General features: G+C 34.7%; 1 protein-coding gene across 3 annotated transcripts; it reads left to right on the plus strand.

Moving 5' to 3' along the window:
- Positions 1 to 10032: 10032 nt before the first annotated feature.
- On the plus strand, positions 10033 to 21920 carry LOC123538535 (uncharacterized). 3 transcript variants are annotated; one of them, XM_053529503.1, is made up of 8 exons: positions 10038 to 10302; positions 15504 to 15680; positions 16122 to 16298; positions 16722 to 16898; positions 18031 to 18207; positions 18772 to 18948; positions 19390 to 19566; positions 21205 to 21920. In XM_053529503.1, exons 1-8 carry the CDS (start codon positions 10146 to 10148, stop codon positions 21393 to 21395), a joined length of 1410 nt encoding a protein of 469 aa, XP_053385478.1. In that variant the 5' UTR covers positions 10038 to 10145; the 3' UTR covers positions 21396 to 21920. The 3 variants fall into 3 exon arrangements, with proteins under 3 accessions (XP_053385480.1, XP_053385479.1, XP_053385478.1); XM_053529505.1 differs by lacking the exon at positions 19390 to 19566 and having other exon boundaries at positions 10033 to 10302; XM_053529504.1 differs by lacking the exon at positions 18772 to 18948 and having other exon boundaries at positions 10035 to 10302.
- Positions 21921 to 27854: the final 5934 nt, after the last annotated feature.

Here is a 27854-nt window from a genome sequence, read left to right on the forward strand (position 1 = left end):
ACATCGTTTAATCTGTATATAATTTAATAAGTTATAAGTAAGCCATGATACAGGTGTAAATGTCAGGTTGAATTTTTAAGCTCTAGCTCTATTTTCAAAGTTCATTTCATTTGGAACAACATGTAACAGGTTATCATCTAAAATTTATTCCCTTTGTGAATTGTGTCACTAATACTTTTGAATGGAATACCTTCCTTTATTGAGTGTTGTAAAAGAAAAATACCTTTAGAAGCTTTCATTTGATATATGAAATTCTAACACGATCCGATTAATTTTTCCTATTAGAAAAAAAGGCTGAAAAAAGTGATTTATTAATTCATTATACAAAAAATTCACTGTTCTTATGTCACAATCATTACATCATGGCGTCAAATGGCATAGCGGTGCACTAGAAAAGAAACCATCTGAACTCCAAACAATGATTTTATTCTACGCCAAATCACTAAATGAGATATATTTTTTCTTAATTATATTTTTTTTAAAAATTCTATTTTCTAATTAATGGCGTTAACAAAAGGTGTATAGATATAACTCACTAGAAACTCACTAGAATTTTAATTACCGGTACTTTCAACCCGTATCATGCTGGACACAATTAATTCAGCAACCAGTGTAGATCATGACCAGCCTGCACAGTGTGCAGTCTGATCATGATATACATTGTTTGTAATCAGTCTGTTAATGGTAGTGTCCAAATTGAAAGATAGACAAGTTCATTATGGAAATTTAGCAGGGTAAGGTTTAAAAGAGTTTAGAAAAATAATATACATGTATGTTTAACAGTTTTTATTGCTTGAGCATATCAAATTGCCTAGAAAAGTCTGAAAAACAGGCAAGATTTAATGATGTAAGAATCATATTTGTATTCAAGTCTTTTATTGTAATTTCTTGTTAAATTTATTCTTTTGTGAAGAACTTGCTATGCTTGCCTCACTACATGTACCATAAATACGGTATGAACAGTCAGGTTGTAACTGCTTCAAGTTGTAATATGGCATTTTCATAACCCATTTGAGTTATTGCTTATACTTTCATAACTTGTTTTAGTTATCATAAAATATTACAAAGCCCTCCTGTGCTTAGCTAATTCCTCATTTTGAATGAGACTAATGCAATTATTTCCTGAATCCTTGAATTTTTATCTTTCCAGCCATGCAGTAAATTTTTTTTACACAAGGATGATAAAGGTTTATAAAAGTTTTAAAACTATAAAACTCTTAACATCCCATTTATGCTTATCAGGTCATGATCAGACTAAAAGAGAATTTGATTAACCACAGTTTGCTACTAATTTTACTTTAAAGGTCACTTTGTGAATACAGCAAGAAGACTTTTTGAATAACTTACCTGAGTTAACCATATATTTATATGACTAATACAGGTTATAAAAGGCTTGAAAAACTAACTGAAATACTGTAGGTTACATAACTTAAAACAGTTACACCCCTGACTGATGAATACTTGTTAAAACACATGATATTTCAATTGTATGTTTAATAGAGAAATTATAAGAAAGAGTTGTAAATTTACATGTACATTGTACTTTGTTACTGACCTGAAACATTGAGTGGAGAATTTTAACATTATTGATCAGTTTCAGTTGAAATTTTACACACCAAATTGTATAATCTGTTATGAGCCAAAAGTGTAATTATAGGTACATAGATTTGTATCAAGAAATCTGCAAGAGTTCTGCAGTGGAAATATTGCAAGACTTTAAGAGCGCCATATTATCCTGTGAAATGGGCCTCCGTGGCCGAGGTGTTAAGGTCACTGACTTCAAATCACTTGCCCCCCATCAATGTGGGTTCGAGCCTCACTCGGGGCGTTGGATTCTTCATGTGAGGAAGCCATCCAGCTGGCTTACGGAAGGTCGGTGGTTTTACCCAGGTGATAAAATAATGCACGGAGGGGCACCTGGGGTCTTCCTCCACCATTAAAAGCTGGAAAGTCGCCATATGACCTATCATGTGTCGGTGCGACGTTAAATCGAACAAAACAAAATATTCTGTGAAAAAAATGGGGGCAGGTTTCTTGATGTAAATCTAATAATCTTTTTATTACATCCATGTCTACACTTAAATAACTGCATAAATGAGTCATATTTGTTATTAAGCCTGAGTGAGATCGAAAATTATCCTGGCAACAGAACTGTTTAAATGCGACGGCATGCACGAAATTTACATCACAAATTACGTCAGATATCCAATATAAAATTTGAGCGTCAATATGGAAAAAAAACATTGATGTTTCAGGTTCCAGTGATAATAGTTTTTAGCTCAACTATTCAAAGAATAAGTAGAGCTATCCTACTCACCACTGCGTCAGCGTCACACCTTGGTTAAGTTTTTCGTATCAGTCCACATTTTGACAAAGTCTTTTGAGATAAAGCTTTGAAACTTTCAGCACTTGTTAGTCACCACCATGTCCAGTTATAGGCAAGAGCACATAATTCATCAAGAATTTTGGCTGAATTATGGCCCCTTTTGCCTTAGAAATCATGGTTAAATTTTTCATACCAGTTCATATTTTGACAAAGTCTTTTGAGATAAAGCTTTGAAACTATAAACACTTGTTTACTATCACCATGTCCAGTTATAGGCAAGAGTACATAACTCCATCAAGGATTTTGGCTGAATTATGGCCCCTTTTGACTTAGAAATCTTGGCTAAGTATTTCGTACCAGTCCACATTTTGTCAAGTGTTTTAAAATAATGCATTGAAACTTTCAACACTTGTTTACCATCACCATGTCCAGTAAAAGGCCAGGAGTACATAACTCCATCAAGGATTTTGCCTGAATATGGCCCCTTTTGACTTAGAAATCTTGGTTAAGTTTTTCGTACCAGTTTATATTTTGTGTTAAGTGTTTTACATATGGCTTTGAAACTTTTATCACTTGTTCAGTATAATAGTCTTTATCTGTAGGCAAGAATACATAACTCTGTCATCTACTTTGGTTAAATTATGGCCCTTTCTGCACTTTTAAATTGGTTCAGTTTTTCATACACATTGCCATTTAGTGCAAGACTTATCAAAATCCACAAATACAGGAACATTGTTTGTTTATTCTATTTGTTTTCTTTTGTCTGAAAATTTGTGGTAATATTTTGACCACATTCTTCAATCAATTCTTTGAATAATGGAGCGCGCTGTCATACGACAGCTCTTGTTTTATATAATGATGTAGTTTAAAAGCAAACTTTTTAACTTCTAGTGTAAATCACTAAATAGAAAATATGAAATAAAAAACTTTTGTATATAAGTCTATGCGTTCCCTGTTATTGGTTCTAAATATCAGTCAGTTTGTTGTAATACTTGCATCAGGGGATGGCGGTGGGCATTTCGGGTTCTACTATGAGCTCTTGTTTATTGGCTTTGAGAAACTAGAATTCATGATGAGTTTGTTGAAATATTGTTCAGAATTTGAAATTTCATGTTCAGACTTTGAGTTCAAATGCTGGAATTACAGTTACAGTATTTTAATGCCCCCAAAGGTGGGCATATTAAAATCGCACTGTCCTTCCATGCGTGCGCCTGGTAAATTCTTGTCCGGACTGTAACTCTTCCATCCATAAAGGGATTTCAAAATAACTTGGCATAAATGTTCACCATAATGAGACGAAGTGTCATGCGCAAAACCCAGACCCCTAGCTCCAAGGTCAAGGTCACACTTAGAGGTCAAATGTTAACATGGTCTGTTTCATGTCTGGTCCATAACTCTGCCATTCATGAAGAGATTTTGAAAGAACTTGGCATAAATGTTTACCATAATGAGACGACATGTCATGCGCATGACCGAGACCCCTAGCTTCAAGGTCAAGGTCACACTTACAAGTCAAAGGTTAACAGGGTATGTTTCGTGTCCGGTCCATAACTCTGCCATTAACCGTATTAAAGAATTTGAAGTTACTTGGCTAAATGTTCACCATACTGAGACAACATGTCGTGAGCAAGACACAGACCCCTACCTCCAAGGTCACGGTCACACTTAGAGGTTATAGGTTAACATGATCTGTTTCTTGTTCAGTCCATAACTCTGCCATTGATGTAGGGATTTTGAAATTACTTGGCATAAATGTTCCCTATAGAGATGAGGTGCCATGTGCAAGACGCAGACCACTAGCTCCAAGGTCAAGGTTACACTTAGAAGTCAAAGGTGTTTCTTGTCTGGTCCATAACTCTGCCATTTATCAAGGGATTTGAAAATAATCTGACACAAATGTTAACCATATTAAGAAGATGTGTCACACTTTTGACCGAGGTCTCTTAGGTCAAGGTCACAAAATGATATGTAATTTTTTTGTGAATACAACCCTGGCATTCTTGGGGCCTACCTTGGGAGCATTTATCACCAATAGTGACAGCTCTAGTTAAGACTGACATTGTTTCTGGACAGAACTTTAATATTTTGCCATATGATTTAGGTATCATATTCTTGTGACCAAAATTTGGTATGTATTCTAAGATGTATGTATCTAATTAAGTATATGTTGAAGTAAATATTTTTTTTATTATTCTAACTAAATAAAACATCAAATTTTATGTTCCAACATAGCAATATACATGTATGTTCTTTTTCTTTGATTATTGTGTTTATTATTATGTCATATGTTCTAAATGAGCAATGGCTTTGAAATAAAAATCTTGAAGTCTTAAAAAAATCTTGAAATTGATTATTTTATTATGTCTAAGTAATATGTTCATTAAACTCTTTGTCCACCAACCATTTTTCACTGACTTCAGCATGTTTTGTCTAGTTAGCTTGACTATTCAAAGTATAGAGAGCTATACTACTTGACCTGGCATTCTTTTGCATTCGCACTTTGGTTAAAGTTTTGATGCACTTTTACCTTATCTCTGTAATTACTTGATGGATTTTGTTTCAAACTTAAAATAGTTATTCCTCATCATTCCCCTTTTTAAATAGAATTTCAGGTTAAGTTTTGATGCACTTTTATTCTATCTCAGTTATTACTAAATGGATTTGATTTAAACTTAAAATAGTTGTTCTACCTTATCACCCACATCATAAAACACAAGGTCTATTACTCTGATATCAATGTTCCATGAATTGTGCCCTATTTTACTTAAAATTTCAGGATAGAGTTTTCATACACTTTCACTCATATCTCAGTAAATAGATTTGATTAAAACTGTAAATAGTTATTCAACATCACTCACTGCATTTACAAAAGTGACATAACTCTTGCACAAATAGTTCATGAATTATCCCCCTTTTTACTTGGAATTTCAGGTTAAAGTTTTGAAGCACTTTCACTCTGTCTCAGTTATTACCTAATGAATTTGATTCAGACTTGAAATATTTATTCCACCTTATCATCCACAAAGTTCATAACTCTGGTACCAATATTTCATGAATAATGTCCCCTTTTAGTTAGACATTTAGGTTAATTTTGATGCATTTTCACTCTATGTCAATTACTGCGGAAACCGTTATTTTACAAGTTTTTACGGGCAAAGTCCCGGCAGCTGGTTTCCAGGACAGGACCGTAAATTTACGGGGAGACTGTAACTTTTGGGTACCGTAGTAACTACTACAGTATTGCCCGTTAATTATGATTTATGATTTTTACGGGCAAAGTCCCGGCAGCTGGTTTCCAGGACAAGACCGTATATTTACGGGGAGACTGTAACTTTTGGGTACCGTAGTAACTACAGTATTGCCCGTTATTAATACTGTTACAGTCGACCCGTACAGTTACGGAACTGTCCTGGAAACCAGCTGCCGGGACTTTTCCCGTAATATTTTACGGTATTTTTTTACAGTGTATGTCTGACATATTGCAAATTACATTGTTATGGTGATGTAGCGGGAAAATAACACTGGAAGTGCAAAACAATGGTATTCAATAGACATTTATTTTATATATTACGTGAAATATATTCATATACATACATTTTGTTGTATAACGAAAGTTTTGGTAAAATTGATTAAACTGTTTTCCAACCTAAACACTTAGAAATTTTTATCCACAGATAGTTAGTTATGTCATTTTGTCTCCATGTGGTTACTTTATGATGATCTTGAACAAAAATTAAAAATAAAAATATTACTATGATATTTACTTAATAAAAACAGTCATACTAACTTTTATTGGCTAAAGAACAATATTCTCATTCAATTTTGTTAGTCGTTCACACAACATATATTAATCTATTATTATTACTGTGCTCATCTTTCATTTAATCATTTTATAACTAAATATTGACTAAGACAGAAAATCCTCGTCTTGTATATCTGTTCCGGCTAACTTTATACGAAGATCTGCAATCGGAGTTAAATGTCATCCCTGGAAACCACCATTTGTTACAAAAAACTTCCAGTGTTTTAGTGGTATTACATATTCATATTGTATTTACTTGTACATTAATTAGTATACATGTATAGTAGTTAAAGTCCAGGACTGTTATATACACAGACACAGGTTTAATGTACACAGATACTGTGCGGTAACTATACTCATAATTTTAAATATGAAATTTGGGCATGATGCGAACAAAGTTTAAAATTAATCAATTGGAAACTGTCTGTTGCATAGGTAGTTTGAAGAAGCGTTACACTGGGCATATTTGTCCGGAATTATTTCAAAATCGGAGCGAATTTCCACTTTTTATAATGTAATTTTGTAACAAATGGTGCTTACCAGGGGATGTATGTATAAAAGTGAACACCTCCACTTGTGGCCATTTTGTCGACGAATCAAAATTGTATAAACAGTCTTGGTTGTAGATCGCACAAGAAATATTTCTGTGAAATTATTCCAAAATCGGACCAGCGCATTTCTGACGATCCCTATTGTCTTAATTCGTCAATGTCTGAATTACTTCCGGTGTTGCAGATAAACAGGTAGGATTTTGAGTCGATTTGTTGATCATTTATTGACCGAATATTCAAATTCGTCGCCATCTACCAAATTATTGATTAACAAGACAAATGTATTTCTTTATCGTCACACATTTAATATAGCAATGTTACTCTCTATAAATTGTGCACACGCGAATTTATTAAGATACTTCTAATATTATCAGGGGCGTACCTGGGCATACGCCGATACGCCTGTGCGTACAATCAAATTCAACACCGGGAAAATGAAAAAGCTTACTTAAAGTGTGAAAAAATGCAATAAAATGTAAAGCCTAAAGGGAGTTAGGCGGCTATTTCAAGTTCTTCGTTTAACAATATCATCTGCATGAGATTTATCAAATTCGTTTTTGAAATAGATTTATTTGTTCCTGTAATTATCTTGGAAAAGGTACGGGTAGATTCCTTGCAAGCATAAGGCAAATACAGCCAGAGCCACCCATCGCCAAACAGGCCCGCCTTAAATAGAAACACATACGCACTCCTGTACGCACGCATACAAACAGACAGCGATGTCAAAAAAAAACACTGTTAGCACCGCCCAGGAACGGGTAGTGGTAACACATTCGATATTTTTCTTCATTTTATATCATACATGTATATTGTTTCCAAAGAAACAGTTTTATTGATGAAAGCTGGTCCTATTGACAGTATTTCATCAAGCACAATTTTAAGACCCTGACTTAAAGGGGTAATCCAATCCTTATAGCATTTTAGTCATTAAATGGCATTATAAAGGTAAAACGCAGTTCACTGTTTTCTTTGAACCATTGAGGGTTGAATGAACGGAGTTCATGGTTCTTTTTACCAAATGATCGATTTGGAAATGCAAAATTGCGGGGCTGATTGGCCTTTTATATTTTTATGTAGAAGCAGTAATACTTGTTAATTTAACTAGATCTGTAAAATCTATGAGGATTTTTCTACAGTTTACGCGTTGAATTTAATCATTATGATTGGTGCCTTTGATTTTCAAACAATATGTTTAAGTGTCAAAAATATTTAATTTAATATATTTTATGTAAAGGCATCTAATGATCCCGATTGCGTTTGTGTTTTACTCAAGATACTTTCCTTTGACGGCAGAATTTGAGACACAACATTAATTGCAATTTTGGCAGTAAGCAATTAAAAACGATTAACTTTCATTAATTAAATTAATATATTGCCTATAATCCGAGTCTGCGGGGCGTGAAAATACAGTGACCTTGTTCGTTGCGGATTATCGATTTTGTACAATACCCTGTCACCAAGGTGATCTAGCAAGGTGTCAGCGATATGACAAGATTCTGTGTACATATCAGTCGCCGATGCACTTCATGGTAAATGGAAGACCGCTGTATTTATTTTCAATTATATTTTCTAACCTTTTCAAAAATTTACGAGTTCGGCATTTCGCCGCTCCTTGAAATATTGGGGCGGCAGGCGCCGCCCCTGCCGCCCCATCTCCTACGCCCTTGGGTGCTCCTCCTTGCATTATTTTATCACGGGCGGACACCCGGGCAGAAGCAACGACCTTCCGTAAGCCAGCTGGATGGTTTCTTCATATGAAAAATTCAACGCACTGAGCGAGGCTCGAACCCACATCGTTGAGGTGCAAGTGGTTCAATGTTAGCGACCTTAACCACTCGGCCATAGAGGCCCCAAGTAAAACATTGGTACTCAAGCATGCAAAGGGTGAACAAAAATGCTTCAGTCATCCGAGGTCACAAATAAAAAACGTTTGCGCTTAATATAACATTTAACGTCAATATCGACGTACAATTAAATCTATCAATCTACATCCAGATCAGGATACCGAAATAACTCGCTTTTACGCAGTTTGAATTTTCGTGTGCAAAAATTAAATGTTGTTTACATTTTATAGAAAATGTTTACTTTCGTGTGAGAAAGATATATCAATGATTATTGGGATAAAACCTGACATTTCGCAATGTATGGGTAGACGCATTTATAAAAAACTGTCAAAATGCGGATGCAGAAGTCATGCATGAAATGTAAACATTACGATGATTTCAAAAACGATAACAAGAAAAACTAGAACATCCTTGTAAACACAATCCAATCGAGACCTACTCCATACCAGTCGCAGCTTCGCTGTTTGGCTCATAGTTATGCTGTTCGTCTTTCTGGCGTACAGTTCAAAATCATGCAGGTACGCCCCTGACTTTCGAATACATATCCCCCTTAATGCTGCTTATACACCAGCGAATAAATGTCTTTGGTACAATGCTTAATATTTCTAGTAGATGTTTTGAAAAATACTGTATGAACACATCTTGTTTCCATCTAGACAATGTTAAATGTCAAGAATATTTATATAATCATAATTGTTTACTAAATTGATATATTTGACTACTTTAATACTGCATCTCAGTAACTTCAAGAGGAAGAAACCCGGTTATTTTGCTAGAACAAAATTAAGAACTAAAACAAACAATACTCAAAATGGTTTATTAATTGTATATCATTAAAATGCGGCGTCTGATGTCTTTATAAATAAAACTATTTTTTGTATCCTCAATGAAGATGCAATTAATTAAGTATTAATTATAGTGAAGACCATGAAAATAATAACTCAGTTATGATCTGAATAAAAATATACATAGACAATCAAATAAGTTAAGAATGACTTGACGAAACAATAAAAAGCAAAGAAGATATTCCCTTGGCTTATGGTTAATAGTTTATTGCAAGAATGATTATGAGAGACTGTAATTGAGCCGCGCCATGAGAAAACCAACATAGTGGCTTTGCGATCAGCATGGATTCAGACCAGCCTGCGCATCCACGCAGTCTGGTCAGGATCCATGCTGTTCGCTTTCAAAGCCTATTGCAATTAGAGAAACTGTTAGTGAACAGCATGAATCCTGCGCAGGCTGGTCCGGATCCATGCTGGTCGAAAAGCCACTATGTTGGTTTTCTCATGGCGCGGCTAAATATTATCTTTTTCCGTCACATAATGTATTTAAGTCATCTGGTGCATTAAATAAGATAATCTTTTGCTGTCACTGAAGTACGTAGAACCACTTTATAATTATGATACCGTAACAAATAACCATAAGCTTCAAGGATGTTATTTTTTATGGAAATAAAATGCTAGTATCATCATTTCTACCCAAGTATGTTTTGTACGAAACACCCACGTATGACAAGCAACAAAAGACGCATCCGGGATAGATGGCCTATAAAATAGGCTGAACCGGCAATATCAAGGCCAAAAGCTCTGAGCTCCAGAACAATCGGTTAGAAATTCAACATGCAGCTATCGGTTGTCGTTTTCGGGCTTGTAGTGCTTGCCGCAGTGCTGGTAAAATCAGGAGATGCGAGGGCTTCACCTTCGAAAGATCAGCTGCCGGGTGAATTGATAGAGGAATTACTGGCTAGATATGTGGAAAGAAGGAACCAAGAAACAAGTAAGAACTTACTCATATACAACAATTTTAAATGTTTGTCAAAAAAATCATATTTATTTAAAGGACTTTAAGGTATTAGACCCCTAATAGTGATGTTTACAAAATGGCATTTGCTTGGTATATTCTTAAAGTTAACCGTGTTTCGCACTGTGTTGCAATTTTTGAACAACTTTTACCGTGCCGGTTTTTATAAATTTTGTATAATTTATGGTATTTCCTCAAGCTCAAGTAGAGACAAATTTCAAAGTGATGGCCACTACCAAAAATGTATGCTGAGAATTCATTATTCCATTAAATTTGATAAAAGAAACATCAAACTATTGGTAAACAATTATAAAACACAAAATAAAACTGTCAATATCATTTTTTCTAAGGTGCCTCAAGTAAACGGTTTTAATGAGACAGAATTCTAACTCGCAACATTGAAAAATTGAGGTCGAATTTTGCGGATCTGTTTTGAATTTTGCTCACTTCATTTAAAAATAACCTTGGGGCAGAAACAAAACCTATTTTTTTAATACCTATATTTATCCTACCTTCATGCAAAATAAAGGCAAAAATCAAGGGGTCAGATAAATTTTGCTACACAGTAATAATTTCATACAGCGCGATCGTAAATAGCAAATTTATGTTTTTTTTTAAGTAAATAAATTGAAATTGCTATGATCATTTATTTTAATCTCTCGGCTAGAAAATGCAAAAAAAAAAAAATATTTGATGACATAATGTCATCAATTTAAAAACATAGAGTAATGCAGGATTGATAAGTATAATCAGAACAGTAAACGTATACAGAGAAACTCACTTATCGATCTGGCAAAAATAATAGGCATAGTGTGTAGTCACTAAATAATCTGAGCATGGACAAGTATCGGACGTAAATAGATTTTTTTTAATTAAGTTTTTAAAGTTTTAATTAGTTTTAAACATTTTTATTATTATTGGAATAAAAAGTAGTTTAGGTGTAGTTCATGAGAAGTTGCGACCTTGACCTTGGATAGTTTGTGTGTAAGTCAGGAATGGAACTGCGGGTCTCCTCTTAGATGACTTTAACAAATAAATTTACGAAATATTACATTCTTTATAAAACATTTGGCAAAGTAGAAAAAAGCATGGTATAATTATGGCAATACATTGCAAAATTTAAACACCTCCACCAATACCAAGACATGCTCCAAAATAACATTTTGGGCCTTGAATAAAGGCCCCATATTATACATAATACATTTCAGTATTACGGAATCTATCCAGGCTTCAACTTGCATTTGAGTTTTAATTTCGCTGGGCCTACGTTTGATTAGTTTGACCAGAAACGGTCATAACTACACAGCGCAGCATAAACAAATAAAAATGAATAAAAAAGATACGCACTGATGACGTAAAAATCGCTACATGTAATAACATTTCTTTTATTAATTTACATTCAGTTATAAAAAAAATGCACAGTACTAAGCAAGTAATGTATCCTTATTTTCTCACAATATATTAAAAAAAATGAACATATGGGTCATTTTTAATTCAATCAAATTTTTTACCATTGATAATTTATTGTAAAAAATTTGCAAATACAATTGTTTTTATATATTTCTATACTATCAGGTGTAAAATATTTAATAGCAATTTATGTTTTTCGATGCCATAAGTTAACACTGTTCATACTTTATACTAGAATCTTGTTATTGACTATGAACTGAATGGACAGATTTTATGAGAATAAATTATGTGTTATCATTTGAACAAAATTAATGAGTCACTTTCCCAACTCTTTCTTGTCAATCAAAAGGTTTTGATTAAATCACAACACCTTTGAAGATTTTGAAATATTGACTATTTGTGTCAATCAAAAGGTGTTGATTAAATTACAACACCTATTAAGAATCCAAAATAATGAAACATTTCTTGTATCTCACCTTGCTTTAATTCAGTTCATTTTTTCATTTAGAAAAATAACTAACATTCACAATTTTATCTTAACCAACGAAATAAATGTATCATGTATATTTTGTGGGTTTAAGAAGTTTAAAAGACAGACAAACTTTCAAATCTTGAAAAACAAAACTAATGTTAACACAAAAAAATATTTTACTTTGTAGTTATTATTATCAAAAGTACTTTTATTTTTTCAATCACTGAACATCAAACAAAGGGATTTAACAATTTTAGTTTTTTCAATTATTATCAAAAGTACCTTTTATCATTAAAATCACAATTTCAATCATTGAATAAACAAATGGATTAAAAGGTAAGTTTGTAAATTACTTATTTTTAAAGTTTTTTTGGTCATCTCTACTAACAAATAACATAGAAAATAATAAAATATCTTTTTTAAATGTATTAAATCATAATTATGTATTTAGTCAGTTATTTATGATTATACATTACTCCCCACTCCCCAATAACATTATAATCATATTTACTTATAAAAACAATTTGGGGGTGAAAAGTCTTCATATGCTATAAAACACCAGACTTTTCACTCCCAAATTGGGGGTGAAAAGTCATGGGAGGAAAAGTCTTGGGAGGAACAGTCTTGGGGGTGAAACGTCTGACACCCATCTGGAATGGAGTGTTATTGAATAAAATCATCGAGGAAACGGTTTGCCTATTTGTTCTGTCAAGCGGCGATATGGCGTGTATATAAGTCTCGTCAATCGTTTGCTTGGTGAAGATGGGTAATCCGGCATACAACTGAACTTAGGACAAAACTTCACTTGGCAGCAAATTAAAATTATTCTTTCATGTTCAGCGGAACAGAGAAGTCGGACACAAAGCAAAACACGGTTAGCCTTTGTTTTTCGGCTCTTATTTTATAATATTTTTATTTTAAAGACCTGTTTGTGTAATGGTGGGGCGTATTAATTTCTGTGCAAGACAGACTCAGATCTAGTTGGTGGTAAATTTTGAATTTTAATTAAAAAATGATTTTAGATCAGAAGGTAGGATAAATAGAATATTAGGTTACTGTCTTTTATTTTATGTTTTTCGGTGGTTTATCGAAATATAACGGTGAATTATATCCTGATAAACTCACTGGCCACTCAGTGAAAATTATCAAATCTGATACCCGGATTAACGTCAAAACGTTTACCGAGCGTACTGAAAGCCGGAAACAATATGACGATGACGTCGTTAAAATGACGTCATCTTTGCGATGCTTCCTGATAACATTTCCCGCAAATTTCGACATTTTATTGAAATAAACACAACAAAAGTAGAGTTTTAGACATAAAATAAACAGAAAAATTGTTGGTATCGATGTAATATCACGGTAATTTCACTCGTGAACACCAAATGTTGTTATTTTCACTCGTGGCTGCGCCACTCGTGAAAATATCACTTTTGGTGCCCACTCGGTGATATTATAACGTGATATTACACCGAAACCAACAATTATCCTCTATATAAATTTAAATTTATTAAGTTCGTCTACGAAAAAATAAAAGTCTCGGCAGAGCCTCGACTTTTATATTTTCTCCAACTCACTGCATAAATTTAAATTTATAAGACAGTAACCTAATATTCTCTATTTCTTTCACAACATGTAATCTAAAGAGTGAAGGCAAAATAGAGAACTTTTATCGCATGTAACTCAATTTTTTTAAAGATGTTTAACTCTACCCCTTCTGTTTCAGAGGTAAATTCACTTTGAACAGCAAGAAATTGCTTATCAAATGAAAATTTTCCATTTTTATGCAATAAATCAATTATAAGTCTTGAAAGAAGTACAAACTTACTAGAAAAAAAGGAAAATAAGGAAAAAAATTTGGTCCCAGTGGGGCTTGAACCTACGCCCCCGCCCCCCACTTAAAATTGCAGTCAAAGTAGGTTTATAGTAGGAATTGAATACTCTTCAAAAAGGAGGTACTCTATTACGGGTCTAATACCTTAAGATTATATAACGATAAAGACTGCATGTTTGCATATCTGCCAATCCTCATATTCCGTAAGTTGTCTGAAAAATGACTGAATGTAATTAGTTACTATCTTGCAAGTTAAAAAGTTTTGTGTATCTTACCAGGGCAAAACTTACCTGTCAGTGCCCACTTCTTCAAGATCTTGTGTGTTTTTTTTTCAGTTGGTCATATTTCATATTTGCATTACAGTGATTAGTTTAAGTTAACTTTAAAAGACATATCGGATATAAAGAGTTTGTTTTAAAAATGATATTTTTTTACCTAATCGTCTATCTTGAAAACTTTCGCAAAAGCCGATTCTTTAAGTTAATTGGTGGTGGCATTAAGATATGTGACATATGATAGAGAAAATTATCTATATATCGTATATAAGTGGAGAAATTAGATAGAAAGAATAAGTTAGAAAAATCACACTGTCTGACAAAGAAAGAAGCATATTGTATTATTATAGTACAAAATAAGTAATATTAATTATGTTTCTGTAATATTTTCTGAATAATTGATGCAATAAAACAAGGTTGTTGAAATGGTAACGTAACATGTGTAATGTATGTTACATTTTTATTCTTCCTTCAATAAAGTGTTAACCCGATGTCTGCAAACATTATAGACCACATAAAAATTGTTATTTCAATGATAACAACTAATTATATCATTTTATTCAGTTTTAGTGTTCTCAGAATTGTATTCGTTGTTTGTGACACTGGTTCATTTTATGCAAATTAGCTGAGCACATCCAGTTTTGAGTAAAAAAAAATACCATAAGAGTAACAATATAATATATTAAAACACACCGAGAGACTTTAAGACCAGACCAAAACTGTTTGGTGCATTTAAATTGATTTGAAACTTAGAAAATGTTATTATTTTTTAACAAAATTTTCTCATTTTGTAACATTCTTATTAATATTCATGAATATGCAAATTAGTTAATTAACATAAAAATGCTGCTGTTTAAAGGCCAATGTCTTAGCTCAATTTTGACACCATTTTTGTTGTTTTATCACCAAAACTGACCAAGATATGACTGATTATCATCTATATGGTTGTCCTTTTCAAAAATGAACGGTTGCCATGGAAACAGTGAAATCATATATAGTTCAAAAGAGTTTTTTTATGGGAACACTTTTTATTTTGAAAGAGTTGCCGAACAATTTGGTACCTATGAAAAAAAGTCTAGTGTGCATATCATATGAAAAAATATGTAATCGTGGCCATCTTAGCATTTCAGTCAGTTTTCAACTATCCTGTAGTATTATCTTCCATCACAGTAGCCTTATATTGTAGTTCAAGACAACTTTTACTGCTACGACTGGACGCAGGAGGACCTTGCTGCTATGGGACCCGGTCGTTCAGTGGAGACTGAAAGGCAGCAGTGTGAAAGCAGACCAGGAAGAGTGTTTACACAAGGAAACAACAAAGACTATCCCAACTGTGGAACATGTTGGTGCTGTCAACGCAAAGGTACTTTCTTCAATATAAAATACAGGTCTTTTATTTCGAATTACGGTTATACATAGCATCTCACTATACGACTGCTGTGGTAAATACCTTGCCAAAGGGCATTATACTTCATTATTAAAAGGAATTGAACTTATGCGGACGAAACAGACGACTTTTCGACCGAATCAGTTCTCGCAATATGTCATATATGAAGAATTACTAAAATCTAGGGGTAACTTTCATCATAACCTAGTATCTTTCATACATTTTCAACAATACTGTATCATTATATTCGATCACAGTAGAATTGTGTTTTAGATCAAAACAACTTTTCCTACTGAAAACGGTGGCACTTGTTGATTTGTCAACATATAGGTACATAATTAGGGCCGTTTTAGACTTTCATTTGGTATTCAACAATCCTGTATGATTATGTACGATCACAGTAGGTTTATATTGTAGTTCATGACAACTTTCACTGCTACCACTGGACGCAGGAGGACCTTGCTGCTATGGGACCCGATCGTTTAGCAGAGACTGAAAGGCAGCAGTGTGAAAGCAGACCAGGAAGAGTGTTTACACAAGGAAACAACGCAGACTATCCAAACTGTGGAACATGTTGGTGCTGTCAACGCAAAGGTACTTTCTTCAATATCTAATATAGGTCTTTTATTTCGAATTTCGGTTATACAGTGCATCTCACTATAAGAGAGCTGTGGTAAATACCTTGCCAAAGGGCATTATATTTCATTAAAAGGAACGAAACAGGCGACTTTTCGACCGAATTAGTTCTCGCAATATGTCATATATGAAGAATTACTAAAATCTAGGGGTAACTTTCATCATAACCTAGTATCTTTCATACATTTTCAACAATACTGTATCATTATATTCGATCACAGTAGAATTGTGTTTTAGATCAAAACAACTTTTCCTACTGAAAACGGTGGCACTTGTTGCTTTGTCAACATATAGGTACATAATTGGGGCCGTTTTAGACTTTCAGTTGGTATTCAACAATCCTGTATGATTATGTACGATCACAGTAGGTTTATATTGTAGTTCACGACAACTTTTACTGCTACCACTGGACGCAAGAAGACCTCGCTGCTATGGGACCCGATCGTTTAGCAGAGACTGAAAGGCAGCAGTGTGAAAGTAGCCCAGGAAGGGTGTTTACACAAGGAAACAACGCAGACTATCCCAACTGTGGAACATGTTGGTGCTGTCAACGTAAAGGTACTTTTAATTTCGAATTTCGGTTATACAGAGCATCTCACTATAAGAGTGCTGTGGTAAATACCTTGCCAAAGGGCATTATTATTTTTCCTTAAAAGGAATTGAAATTATGCAGACGAAAGACGACTTAAAGGGCATTCTTGTTGACACTGTCAGCGAGAACATAACGAACATATAAAGGAACACAGTGGGAACCGCACAGGAACGGCCGGTGGCAACACCTTCGAACGATATATGTGTATTTTTCTTCTTTCTAAATTACACATTGCTTACAAAGCTGGGCATACTGATAGTGCTTCATTTCTGTATATCATACTTATCTTCTTTGCAGTTTGCAGTTCATATGATCAGTGGCATCTGCATTATTGTGATCTATAGCGTAAAAGTGAACAAACCTTATATAGGGAGTACGGACATATCATTTGATGTCGAACATATATTGTGAATCGTTTTAAGTTTCGTATATTTTAAATGAATTCGTAATGTCATATGATCTTAATTACATATGTGTATATTGTGCCTAAAACATTCACTAAATCTCAGTTTTCTGGGAGATGGAGACCCCCTCCCTCACCTACATTATACTCGCAGCATCGCTGCTTCGTTCGTAACTATGCCGCTCATATCTAGCGTACAGTTCAAAACCATCCAGGTACGCTCCCGTTAGTGACTGATTCATTACTTCCTACAGCTTAACCTCCCTTACCCTTCGATTTTTATTGCATATTTGTCATTTGTATTTTTTCACTTTCTCGGATAATCTGCAGGCCCGGGCGTGCAGTGCCTTATAGAAGCTACGCCACGATTAAAAGGAATTGAACTTATGCGGACGAAACAGTCGACTTTTCGACCGAATCAGTTCTCGCAATATGTCATATATGAAGAATTACTAAAATCTAGGGGTAACTTTCATCATAACCTAGTATCTTTCATACATTTTCAACAATACTGTATCATTATTTTCGCTCACAGTAGAATTGTGTTTTAGATCAAAACAACTTTTCCTACTGAAAACGGTGGCACTTGTTGATTTGTCAACATATAGGTACATAATTGGGGCCGTTTTAGACTTTCAGTTGGTATTCAACAATCCTGTATGATTATGTACGATCACAGTAGGTTTATATTGTAGTTCACGACAACTTTCACTGCTACCACTGGACGCAGGAAGACTTCGCTGCTATGGGACCCGGTCGTTTAGCAGAGACTGAAAGGCAGCAGTGTGAAAGTAGCCCAGGAAGGGTGTTTACACAAGGAAACAACGCAGACTATCCCAACTGTGGAACATGTTGGTGCTGTCAACGTAAAGGTACTTTCTTCAGTATATAATACATGTCTTTTAATTTCGAATTTCGGTTATACAGAGCATCTCACTATAAGAGTGCTGTGGTAAATACCTTGCCAAAGGGCATTATTAATTTTCATTAAAAGGAATTGAAATTATGCAGACGAAAGACGACTTAAAGGGCATTCTCGCTAATACCTTGCCTAAGGTCATAATTTTTTTATCAAAAGGAAATATTGCGGCCGTAACAGACGACAGTAGAAGGGCATCTGTTCCCTGCGCATGTCACATGAAGAAAAATGTAATCGCGACCATCGTAGCATTTCAGTAGGTTTTCAACAATCCTGTAGTATTATACTCGATCACAGTAGACTTATATTGTACATGTAGTTTACGACAACTTTTCCTGCTATACCTGGACACAAGAAGATCTTGCTGCGGACGAAACAGACAGCAGTAAAAGGGAATCTGTTCCCTGTGCATATCATATGGAAAACAATGTAATCGTGACCATCGTAGCATTTCAGTTTTCAATAATCCTGTAGTATTATATTCGATCACAGTAGACATATATAGATCTAATTGCAGTTCAAGACAACTTTTACTGCTACCACTGGACGCAGGCAGACCTCGCTGCTATGGGACCCGGTCGTTCAGCAGAGACTGAAAGGGAACAGTGTGAAAACAGACCAGGAAGAGTGTTTACACAAGGAAACAACAAAGACTATCCCAACTGTGGAACATGTTGGTGCTGTCAACGCAAAGGTACTTTCTTCAATATAAAATACAGGTCTTTTATTTCGAATTACGGTTATACAGAGCATCTCACTATACGACTGCTGTGGTAAATACCTTGCCAAAGGGCATTATATTTCATTATTAAAAGGAATTGAACTTATGCGGACGAAACAGACGACTTTTCGACCGAATCAGTTCTCGCAATATGTCATATATGAAGAATTACTAAAATCTAGGGGTAACTTTCATCATAACCTAGTATCTTTCATACATTTTCAACAATACTGTATCATTATATTCGATCACAGTAGAATTGTGTTTTAGATCAAAACAACTTTTCCTACTGAAAACTGTGGCACTTGTTGATTTGTCAACATATAGGTACATAATTAGGGCCGTTTTAGACTTTCATTTGGTATTCAACAATCCTGTATGATTATGTACGATCACAGTAGGTTTATATTGTAGTTCACGACAACTTTCACTGCTACCACTGGACGCTGGAAGACCTCGCTGCTATGGGACCCGATCGTTCAGCAGAGACTGAAAGGCAGCAGTGTGAAAGTAGCCCAGGAAGGGTGTTTACACAAGGAAACAACGCAGACTATCCCAACTGTGGAACATGTTGGTGCTGTCAACGTAAAGGTACTTTCTTCAATATATAATACATGTCTTTTAATTTCGAATTTCGGTTATACAGAGCATCTCACTATAAGAGTGCTGTGGTAAATACCTTGCCAAAGGGCATTATTATTTTTCATTAAAAGGAATTGAAATTATGCAGACAAAAGACGACTTAAAGGGCATTCTTGTTGACACTGTCAGCGAGAACATAACGAACATATAAAGGAACACAGTGGGAACCGCACAGGAACGGCCGGTGGCAACACCTTCGAACGATATATGTGTATTTTTCTTCTTTCTAAATTACACATTACTTGCAAAGCTGGGCATACTGATAGTGCTTCGTTTCTGTATATCATACTTATCTTCTTTGCAGTTTGCAGTTCATATGATCAGTGGCATCTGCATTATTGTGATCTATAGCGTAAAAGTGAACAAACCTTATATAGGGAGTACGGACATATCATTTGATGTCGAACATATATTGTGAATCGTTTTAAGTTTCGTATATTTTAAATGAATTCGTAATGTCATATGATCTTAATTACATATGTGTATATTGTGCCTAAAACATTCACTAAATCTCAGTTTTCTGGGAGATGGAGACCCCCTCCCTCACCTACATCATACTCGCAGCATCGCTGCTTCTTTCGTAACTATGCCGCTCATATCTAGCGTACAGTTCAAAACCATCCAGGTACGCTCACGTTAGTGACTGATTCATTACCTCCTACAGCCTAACCCCTCTTACCCTTCGATTTTTATTGCATATTTGGCATTTTTATTTTTTCACTTTCTCGGATAATCTGCAGGCCCGGGCCTGCAGTGCCTTATAGAAGCTACGCCACTGAATTAAAAGGAATTGAACTTATGCGGACGAAACAGTCGACTTTTCGACCGAATCATTTCTCGCAATATGTCATATATGAAGAATTACTAAAATCTAGGGGTAACTTTCATCATAACCTAGTATCTTTCATACATTTTCAACAATACTGTATCATTATATTCGATCACAGTAGAATTGTGTTTTAGATCAAAACAACTTTTCCTACTGAAAACTGTGGCACTTGTTGATTTGTCAACATATAGGTACATAATTGGTGCCGTTTTAGACTTTCATTTGGTATTCAACAATCCTGTATGATTATGTACGATCACAGTAGGTTTATATTGTAGTTCACGACAGTAGAAGGGCATCTGTTCCCTGAGCATGTCACATGAAAAAAAAATGTAATCGTGACCATCGTAGCATTTCAGTAGGTTTTCAAGAATCCTGTAGTATTATATTCGATCACAGTAGACTTATATTGTAGTTTACGACAACTTTTCCTGCTATACCTGGACACAAGATCTTGCTGCGGACGAAACAGACAGCAGTAAAAGGGAACCTGTTCCCTGTGCATATCATATAGAAAAAAATGTAATCGTGACCATCGTAGCATTTCAGTCAGTTTTCAATAATCCTGTAGTATTATGTTCGATCACAGTAGACATATATAGATCTAATTGCAGTTCAAGACAACTTTTACTGCTACTACTGGACACAGGAAGATCTCGCTGCTATACGACCTGGACGTTCATTGAAATTTTCGGTAAAGTTTGCCATATAGTGTAGGCCACAATTAACCTAATATGTAGTATGTTATATACTTACAGTGTACGAGTGCCATTATTGGACGGACGACGACGTAGAGGCCATGGGCTCAAGCCGCACGCCAGAAGTTCAGAGGGCACGGTGTGAGGATGACTTAGGATATCTTTTCACGCAAGGAAACAATGAGCACTTTCCCGGGACTGGGTACTGTTGGTGCATCAAAACTAAAATACCTGACGCTTCTGACAATTGAAAAAAACTGACAAACGCTGATTGAATAGGATAAGGCAGTGACTTTATTATAATAATATTATTACAGAAAATTAAGAAAATATCATGGCATATTCTACGAAATTAACTATCATGAAATGAATTATGAAATGAAAGTTTCAAGCTGAAATGCACAGAAATGAAATGGAAAACGCTATTTTGCTAAAACTATAATGATAAGCACACATGCACTAGACAATGCAAGGAGAATGCAAAGTGCTGAACAAGCCTAGCTAAGGAAATTTAAGGTTAAATGGTCAATGAATTTTCAGACCTAAAACTTGCTAATGATTATGTACACAATACACCATTCATAAATGCATAAAGTGTGTTGAAGGCCATAAAATAGTTCATCAAATAAAATTTGCCCATTGAAATTGTACTATGAATATCATAATATCTTGCATAATAATCACATTTAAATATTCATTTTTTACTAATACTAGTATCAGTTTTTGTCGCCTTATGTAATTACCAAAGTAACAATAAAAAACTGTACTCAACTATATTTGACCTGTGTTATTTCTCTGCTTTTTCTCACACTCGCCGAAAGCTAAGGTTTCCAATACTATTTAACGAATACATTTTCCCTATCCTATTGTATTTGTTTGGTTTAGTCCGAGATTGGTCTGGCAGTAACCTTGACAAGTTAACAATCCAGCCATTTAATATCATTATAATAAACAAACTAATAGTTTTACTTAGTAGTTTTTGCTTGCCCTTATAGGAAAGTTTTCCCTTGATTTCACCATCCTAAAGGGAACCAACTCCACTGAGGTAATACCAGTTTGATTCGACAGTGCTTCTCCGTTAGCTGCAGTCCTATGACAAGAGGATGCAGATGCTGCAGACACGAAGATCTAATTAAAAGAAAATTAAATATTTAAAGAGCAGGAATTCTGTACAATTATTCAGGTACTGTTGACTTCGTTCTTACGATAAAGTCAATAAAACACATAGCCCTACGTTTGGGCTTTGAACGAAAAATATTAACTAGACGGCGGCAGTAAAACATATTGTCATGTGGGTGTAACACTACGTGCATGTAGTGTACTACATTGTATGTATAAATACTCAAGAATCAATATTACTGCAATACCAGCACGACCAAGCCATTACAATATATTACGGAGTTACTTTCCTACGTAGTCTGGTAGAGGTTTTCCTTAATGCATGCATGCATAGGAAATATCGAGCACAGAAAACACAACCAGATACATTGCGAAACTAAAATTAACATAACATATGCCGTTCAATTCGGTTCGACCAGTATCAACTCAGTCCTCAGTCCTCAAAAAAAGGCTTTTACAACACCTACAGCAAGAGAGTTCAATAACAAGCGTCTATTCTTACAAAACTTGTTCTGGTCATAAACGAATTTATAGTCTGTATCGCATATATGAGAACAAAACAAAACGAGACAACGGTTTGATAACATTTACCTTTTACCCGTCTATTTAACTTAAGGTATTGCTGCCAAACAACTTATTTATTCTAACAACTTTACTCAATACCAGCACAAATATCTATAGTCTGTCCATACTGTATGTTTTCTATACACATGGCTCAAAAAGAAATTTCCTCTCAATATCTGCTAAATATAAAACAAAACAAAAGATTGTACAGCCCTGTCCTAAAACAAATGTAACACATTCATATACTTATTGCATTAATTTAAATAAATGCCGTTTCGAACGATTTATATAGTTATTTCTGTAAGTGTCATCAAATGTACGCTCAAATGCATAGTCTACTCATCATCATCATCATCACCATCATCATCACCATCATCATCACTTTTATTCTATCGTAAACAAGCATGATTATTTTGTAAATAATGTAAATTAATCATCATTGCCGTCATCAACATCACTATCATCATCATCATTATCATTATTCCGTCATAATGATGAAAGTGTGTGTGTGTGTGTGTGTGCGTGCGTGCGTGCGTGTCTGTGTTCTTACCTGTGTATGACACTGAAGACAGACATTAGTTAACACAGCAGCAAATGAGCACAAGTTGTAAGAATGAGGACTGTCCCATTCGTCGGTTCTACAAAACCGGGTAAATCGCCTGTTTTTTCGACATATTATCGTTTAAAATTATCAGATTGATAAGTCCTATTTGTCGGCAATTTCCAAGCTGTGTTACGTAGTGCGTACCGATGTAATATTTTCATCACATCTGACATGGCGATTTTTTTGAAAACACATTTCCGTCGACGCATGCGCAAACACCTGAGTAATACCGGAAGTGTCCGACAGTTTGTGCATTTTGAATCGGTAAGTACTGTGCTTATTTTGAACGATAATAGTAAGTGAAAACTGTTGTTCATGATGTCAGTTTTGCTGTTCATCTATGTTATTGTATTGTAGACATTATTGCATCGAAATGAAGAAAAACAAGGCGTTGCTTGGGATGCTATGTGGTCAAGGTTTTATCTTTTCTTTTTTGAAAAAAACAGGCGGAAAGAGATCGCAACTAGATCTAGATCTATTGAATAAATGAATTATCGAAATATAGCTACACATGTCAAGATGTCAAAAATTAATACTTCACGAAAACTTATTGTCGGATTTGTTATAGGTTTAATGTCTAAGTACTCCCCACCCACTTTTTGTGACTGTACCCAGAGAACTATTAATACCTAAAACATTAACAAAAATACACCCACTCCTCTAGTTAAACACAAGGTAATTTGTTCTAACTTCGAATTATTCCAAAAACAGACTAGTAGATCTAGTGCCGTTCCTTGTTTTCACATGTATTTCTTAACTTTGGAATTATCGAAAGGGTTGTAAATCTATTTATCTACACGTCGAAACCACTGCCAAAACTTTACCAAGAATAAATAAAAAGAATTCTAATTCTGAACAGTCTTCAGTCCGCGTATTTAGCCAAGAATCTTAACAGATGAAGATTCCTGATTTAGCCCACTTGTACGAATTTGATTCGGTACGAAAGTAAAAGAGAACGAAAGTGCACAGCTCTTCATAAATTTTTGTATTGCAAAACACAGACAAATTAACGTATACTTTAACATAATATATTATATATTTAATATTAATTGATTGATTGATTGATTTATTTCAACATACAATGTGGTTCAACATGGCGTACAATAAATTAAAACATACAGTAAAACAGAAACAACATGCATGGCATAATAAATAGCCATGGCAAACAACATCATACATCCAGGATAACACAAAAAAGAGATAAAATAATCTCTTATTTCCGTTGTGGTCCTAGAGATATAGTACTGAATGACATGGGAAGACACTGAATGATGTTACAAGAAACCAAAAAAAAGAAATAAAATAAAACTTTGAGATCAATGTAAACAAGAGCTGTCTGATGACAGCGCGCTCGACTATTCGAAGAATTGATTGAAGAATGGGGTCAAAATATTTCCACGGATATTCAGACAAAAGAAATAAATAGATTAGACAATGTTCCTGTATTACTTTGATTTCGATAAGTCTTGCACTAAATGGCAATATATTTTATGAGCCAATTTCAAAGTCCAAAAAGGGCCATAATTCCATGATTTCTAAGTCAAAAGGGGTCATAATTCAGCCAAAATCCTTGATGGAGTTATGTGCTCTTGCCTATAACTGGCCATGATGATGGTAAATAAGTGCTGAAAGTTTCAAAGCTTTATCTCAAAGGACTTTGTCAAAATGTGGACTGGTACGAAAAAATTAACCAAGGTGTGACGCCGACGCCGTGGTGAGTAGGATAGCTCTACTTATTCTTTGAATAGTCGAGCTAAAAATCAAACCAAAGTAAAATTAAACAGGAAGTGAGCTTAGTAGGTGTTCCTTTGTTGTGACCTTGAACTTATTCAAAGTTCACTTTACTGTGAGTAACTATGCAAATGTAGCTTTCAAACATATTTTTGTTCTTTCATTGAATCAGGTGACGCTAATCTGGTTCCCTGTCCTATAATGGTTCCCATCAAAATGGCTTCCCATTATTGGCTCAGGTAAACACCAAGCGAAATAGCCAAAATTGTGACCAATAGACTGCGTCGTAAAATCTTATTTGAGGCAAACTGATTTCCTGATTAAAATATACACCAGTCGAGCACCTGAACTACTTGGCCAATCAGATAGTGTCCTAGATTTTAACAACCAATGAAATCGTGCCATTGTTTCCAAGGTAAACAAAGAATGAAATAACAACAACAACAACATGAAAACTTTTTCCCTCGATTCAGTCAGAAAATCTTGAATTTCTACGACGAAAATACTTCATTTCGTTGTATTTTACACGTGATCATAGGAGAAAAACAAAAATTATACCCCTCACACCACTGTCTTTGCTGAACAAATGAAGAAAAGCTAAAATTACAAGAAAACACTGCTCAAAATAGGCATGTCTGTTGACTTTTCTCAAGAAGTTTACGTTTGTTTGTCATCAAAATGAGCAGGTACGTATATGTCATTTTATTTAAATGGTATGGTTTTACTGTTATCATTGTTGTATTTTATGTGAAGTGGGCGAAATTCCTTAAAAAGCGAGCAAATGATGTCTTGCAGTTTATTCGTCACCCGTCAACTCATTCCCGTTTTGACAATTCATCTCCAGACATGACAAAAATACAAAGAAAATTCGAGCTGTCAATATTTAGGCTAATAATGAATAAATTATTACATTCTACATAAATAAGTAAATAGTTAATAAGTAAAACAATTTTTTCTGTATGCCAGGGCTTCCTGCTAGGATTTGAACCTAGAATTCTTACTGAAGTAAGCGTGTTTCCTTACACTACAAGAAGTAACCCCATAGCAACACAGACATTTTAGAGCATCCTAACACTTTCATTTATATATAATATAAAAGTGCAATTAGTTCCCAAATCTGCAATAACAGATGATAACTGAAAAGACATATACAAAACGGCAACCTATATTATATATGTGACGGTGATTCTTGTAAATATTTCAACGAAACAAAATTTAATACATCATGAACTGTTGTGATATGTGCTGGTCAGGATCCATGCTGTTCGCTTTCAACGCCTCTTGCAATTAGAGAAACCATTAGTGAACAGCATGGATTCATGCTGGTTGCAAAATCACTATTTTGGTTAGATCTATACATAGATCTCTGAATTCGGCTACCCCTGTCAGGCCTCAGTCAGATAAAATACATGCGATCAGCTGTTTAGATGGCATAGAAGCTATGAATATATTTTGGTCTTCTCAGTCTCATGGTGCAGCTCAAATGAAAGTGAATTTTGTTGTTGTTGAATCTATAAGTGTCAAAATTAAAAATATGTATCATCATATTTATAAACAAACGGATGCGGTAACCGGATCCCTTGACCTTATGTCTACCGGTCTGGGTATATTTTAATTTACTGGTAATTTCTATAATTTGGGAAAAGCTGAAGTAAGTTATCATCAAAATTGCCTCTTTCCATTTGTTATTAAAGAATCTATACATTTGTATGAAAAACAAATATCTATGAGGCGTTAGACTTGAACTTAGATTATTAATTAAATGATTAAATCAATTATTTGGGGACGAACTGTCAAAACAAGAGCGAGTTGACTGGGGGCGAATCGGCAGTATGCCATCATTTACGCGTATTTTTAAGACCTTCGTCTACTTAACATTAAACAAACAATGAAGAACAATAAATCTATAACATTTAAATGAAATGGGATTTGTAACTGCCTGTATTGATTTGAAACAAACCTACATTGTTTACCAAAATCCCGAATCAGCCAATCAGGCTACAGAAGTCGCTATTCACTGCCGGCCTAAAACGGAAGTGTACAGTGACATTTTCATCGAAAATAACGGATAAGAATTGAAGAATTGACCGGCTGGAACTGACAACAGCTAGGAGTTTGTTACGATTGGTATGTGTTCACTTCTTTGATTGTCTGGGTTTGACAGTCGGGCTCTGAGTTGATTATAATTAGGTATAATTGTTACCGGGAAGCATGTCACATGTGTAGACAAGCTTGCTGATTGGCTGCTTTTTAATTTCTGACTTTTGCAGCCACCGTTACAGTTTGACCGTCACAATATAAAACAACCTGTATACGTCGGATTAGTTCGACTAGTCACATGTGCAGACATTGTGGTCGGGCACAGAAAAAATGAAACGCCCTGCCTGTAAATCTTTTGCATAATATAACTAATATGAATTAAGGCACCGCCTAGCATGGGGATTTATCTTTTATATATCTTCTTAGAAAGAAATATTCAACCCGCAAGAAAGTGAAACTTCGCTCTAAACTGTAGTTTACATTTAGTGTCATCATACCTCTTACAGCGAATATCATACTTTGCAAAATTTACGGGAAGCCGTGACGGTGACGTCATTCAGCGTTCTCGCACTGGCTTTAGGATTTTTGGTTGCGAGTTTATCCCGCTACCAAAGTTAAAGTGTATTTCTGACAATCATAGCATCTTTATTTG

Source organism: Mercenaria mercenaria, chromosome 18 (genome assembly GCF_021730395.1).
Source record: "Mercenaria mercenaria strain notata chromosome 18, MADL_Memer_1, whole genome shotgun sequence".
In the NCBI taxonomy this organism is placed as follows: domain Eukaryota; kingdom Metazoa; phylum Mollusca; class Bivalvia; order Venerida; family Veneridae; genus Mercenaria; species Mercenaria mercenaria.

Bases quoted from the DNA above. Each gene is read 5' to 3' on its own strand.
- LOC123538535 (XM_053529503.1), top strand. From the start codon at position 10,146: ATGCAGCTATCGGTTGTCGTTTTCGGGCTTGTAGTGCTTGCCGCAGTG. The intron at 15,681-16,121 runs GTACTTTCTTCA...TTTATATTGTAG, and splicing joins TTGGTGCTGTCAACGCAAAG to TTCATGACAACTTTCACTGC. The intron at 19,567-21,204 runs GTACTTTCTTCA...ATATACTTACAG, and splicing joins TTGGTGCTGTCAACGTAAAG to TGTACGAGTGCCATTATTGG.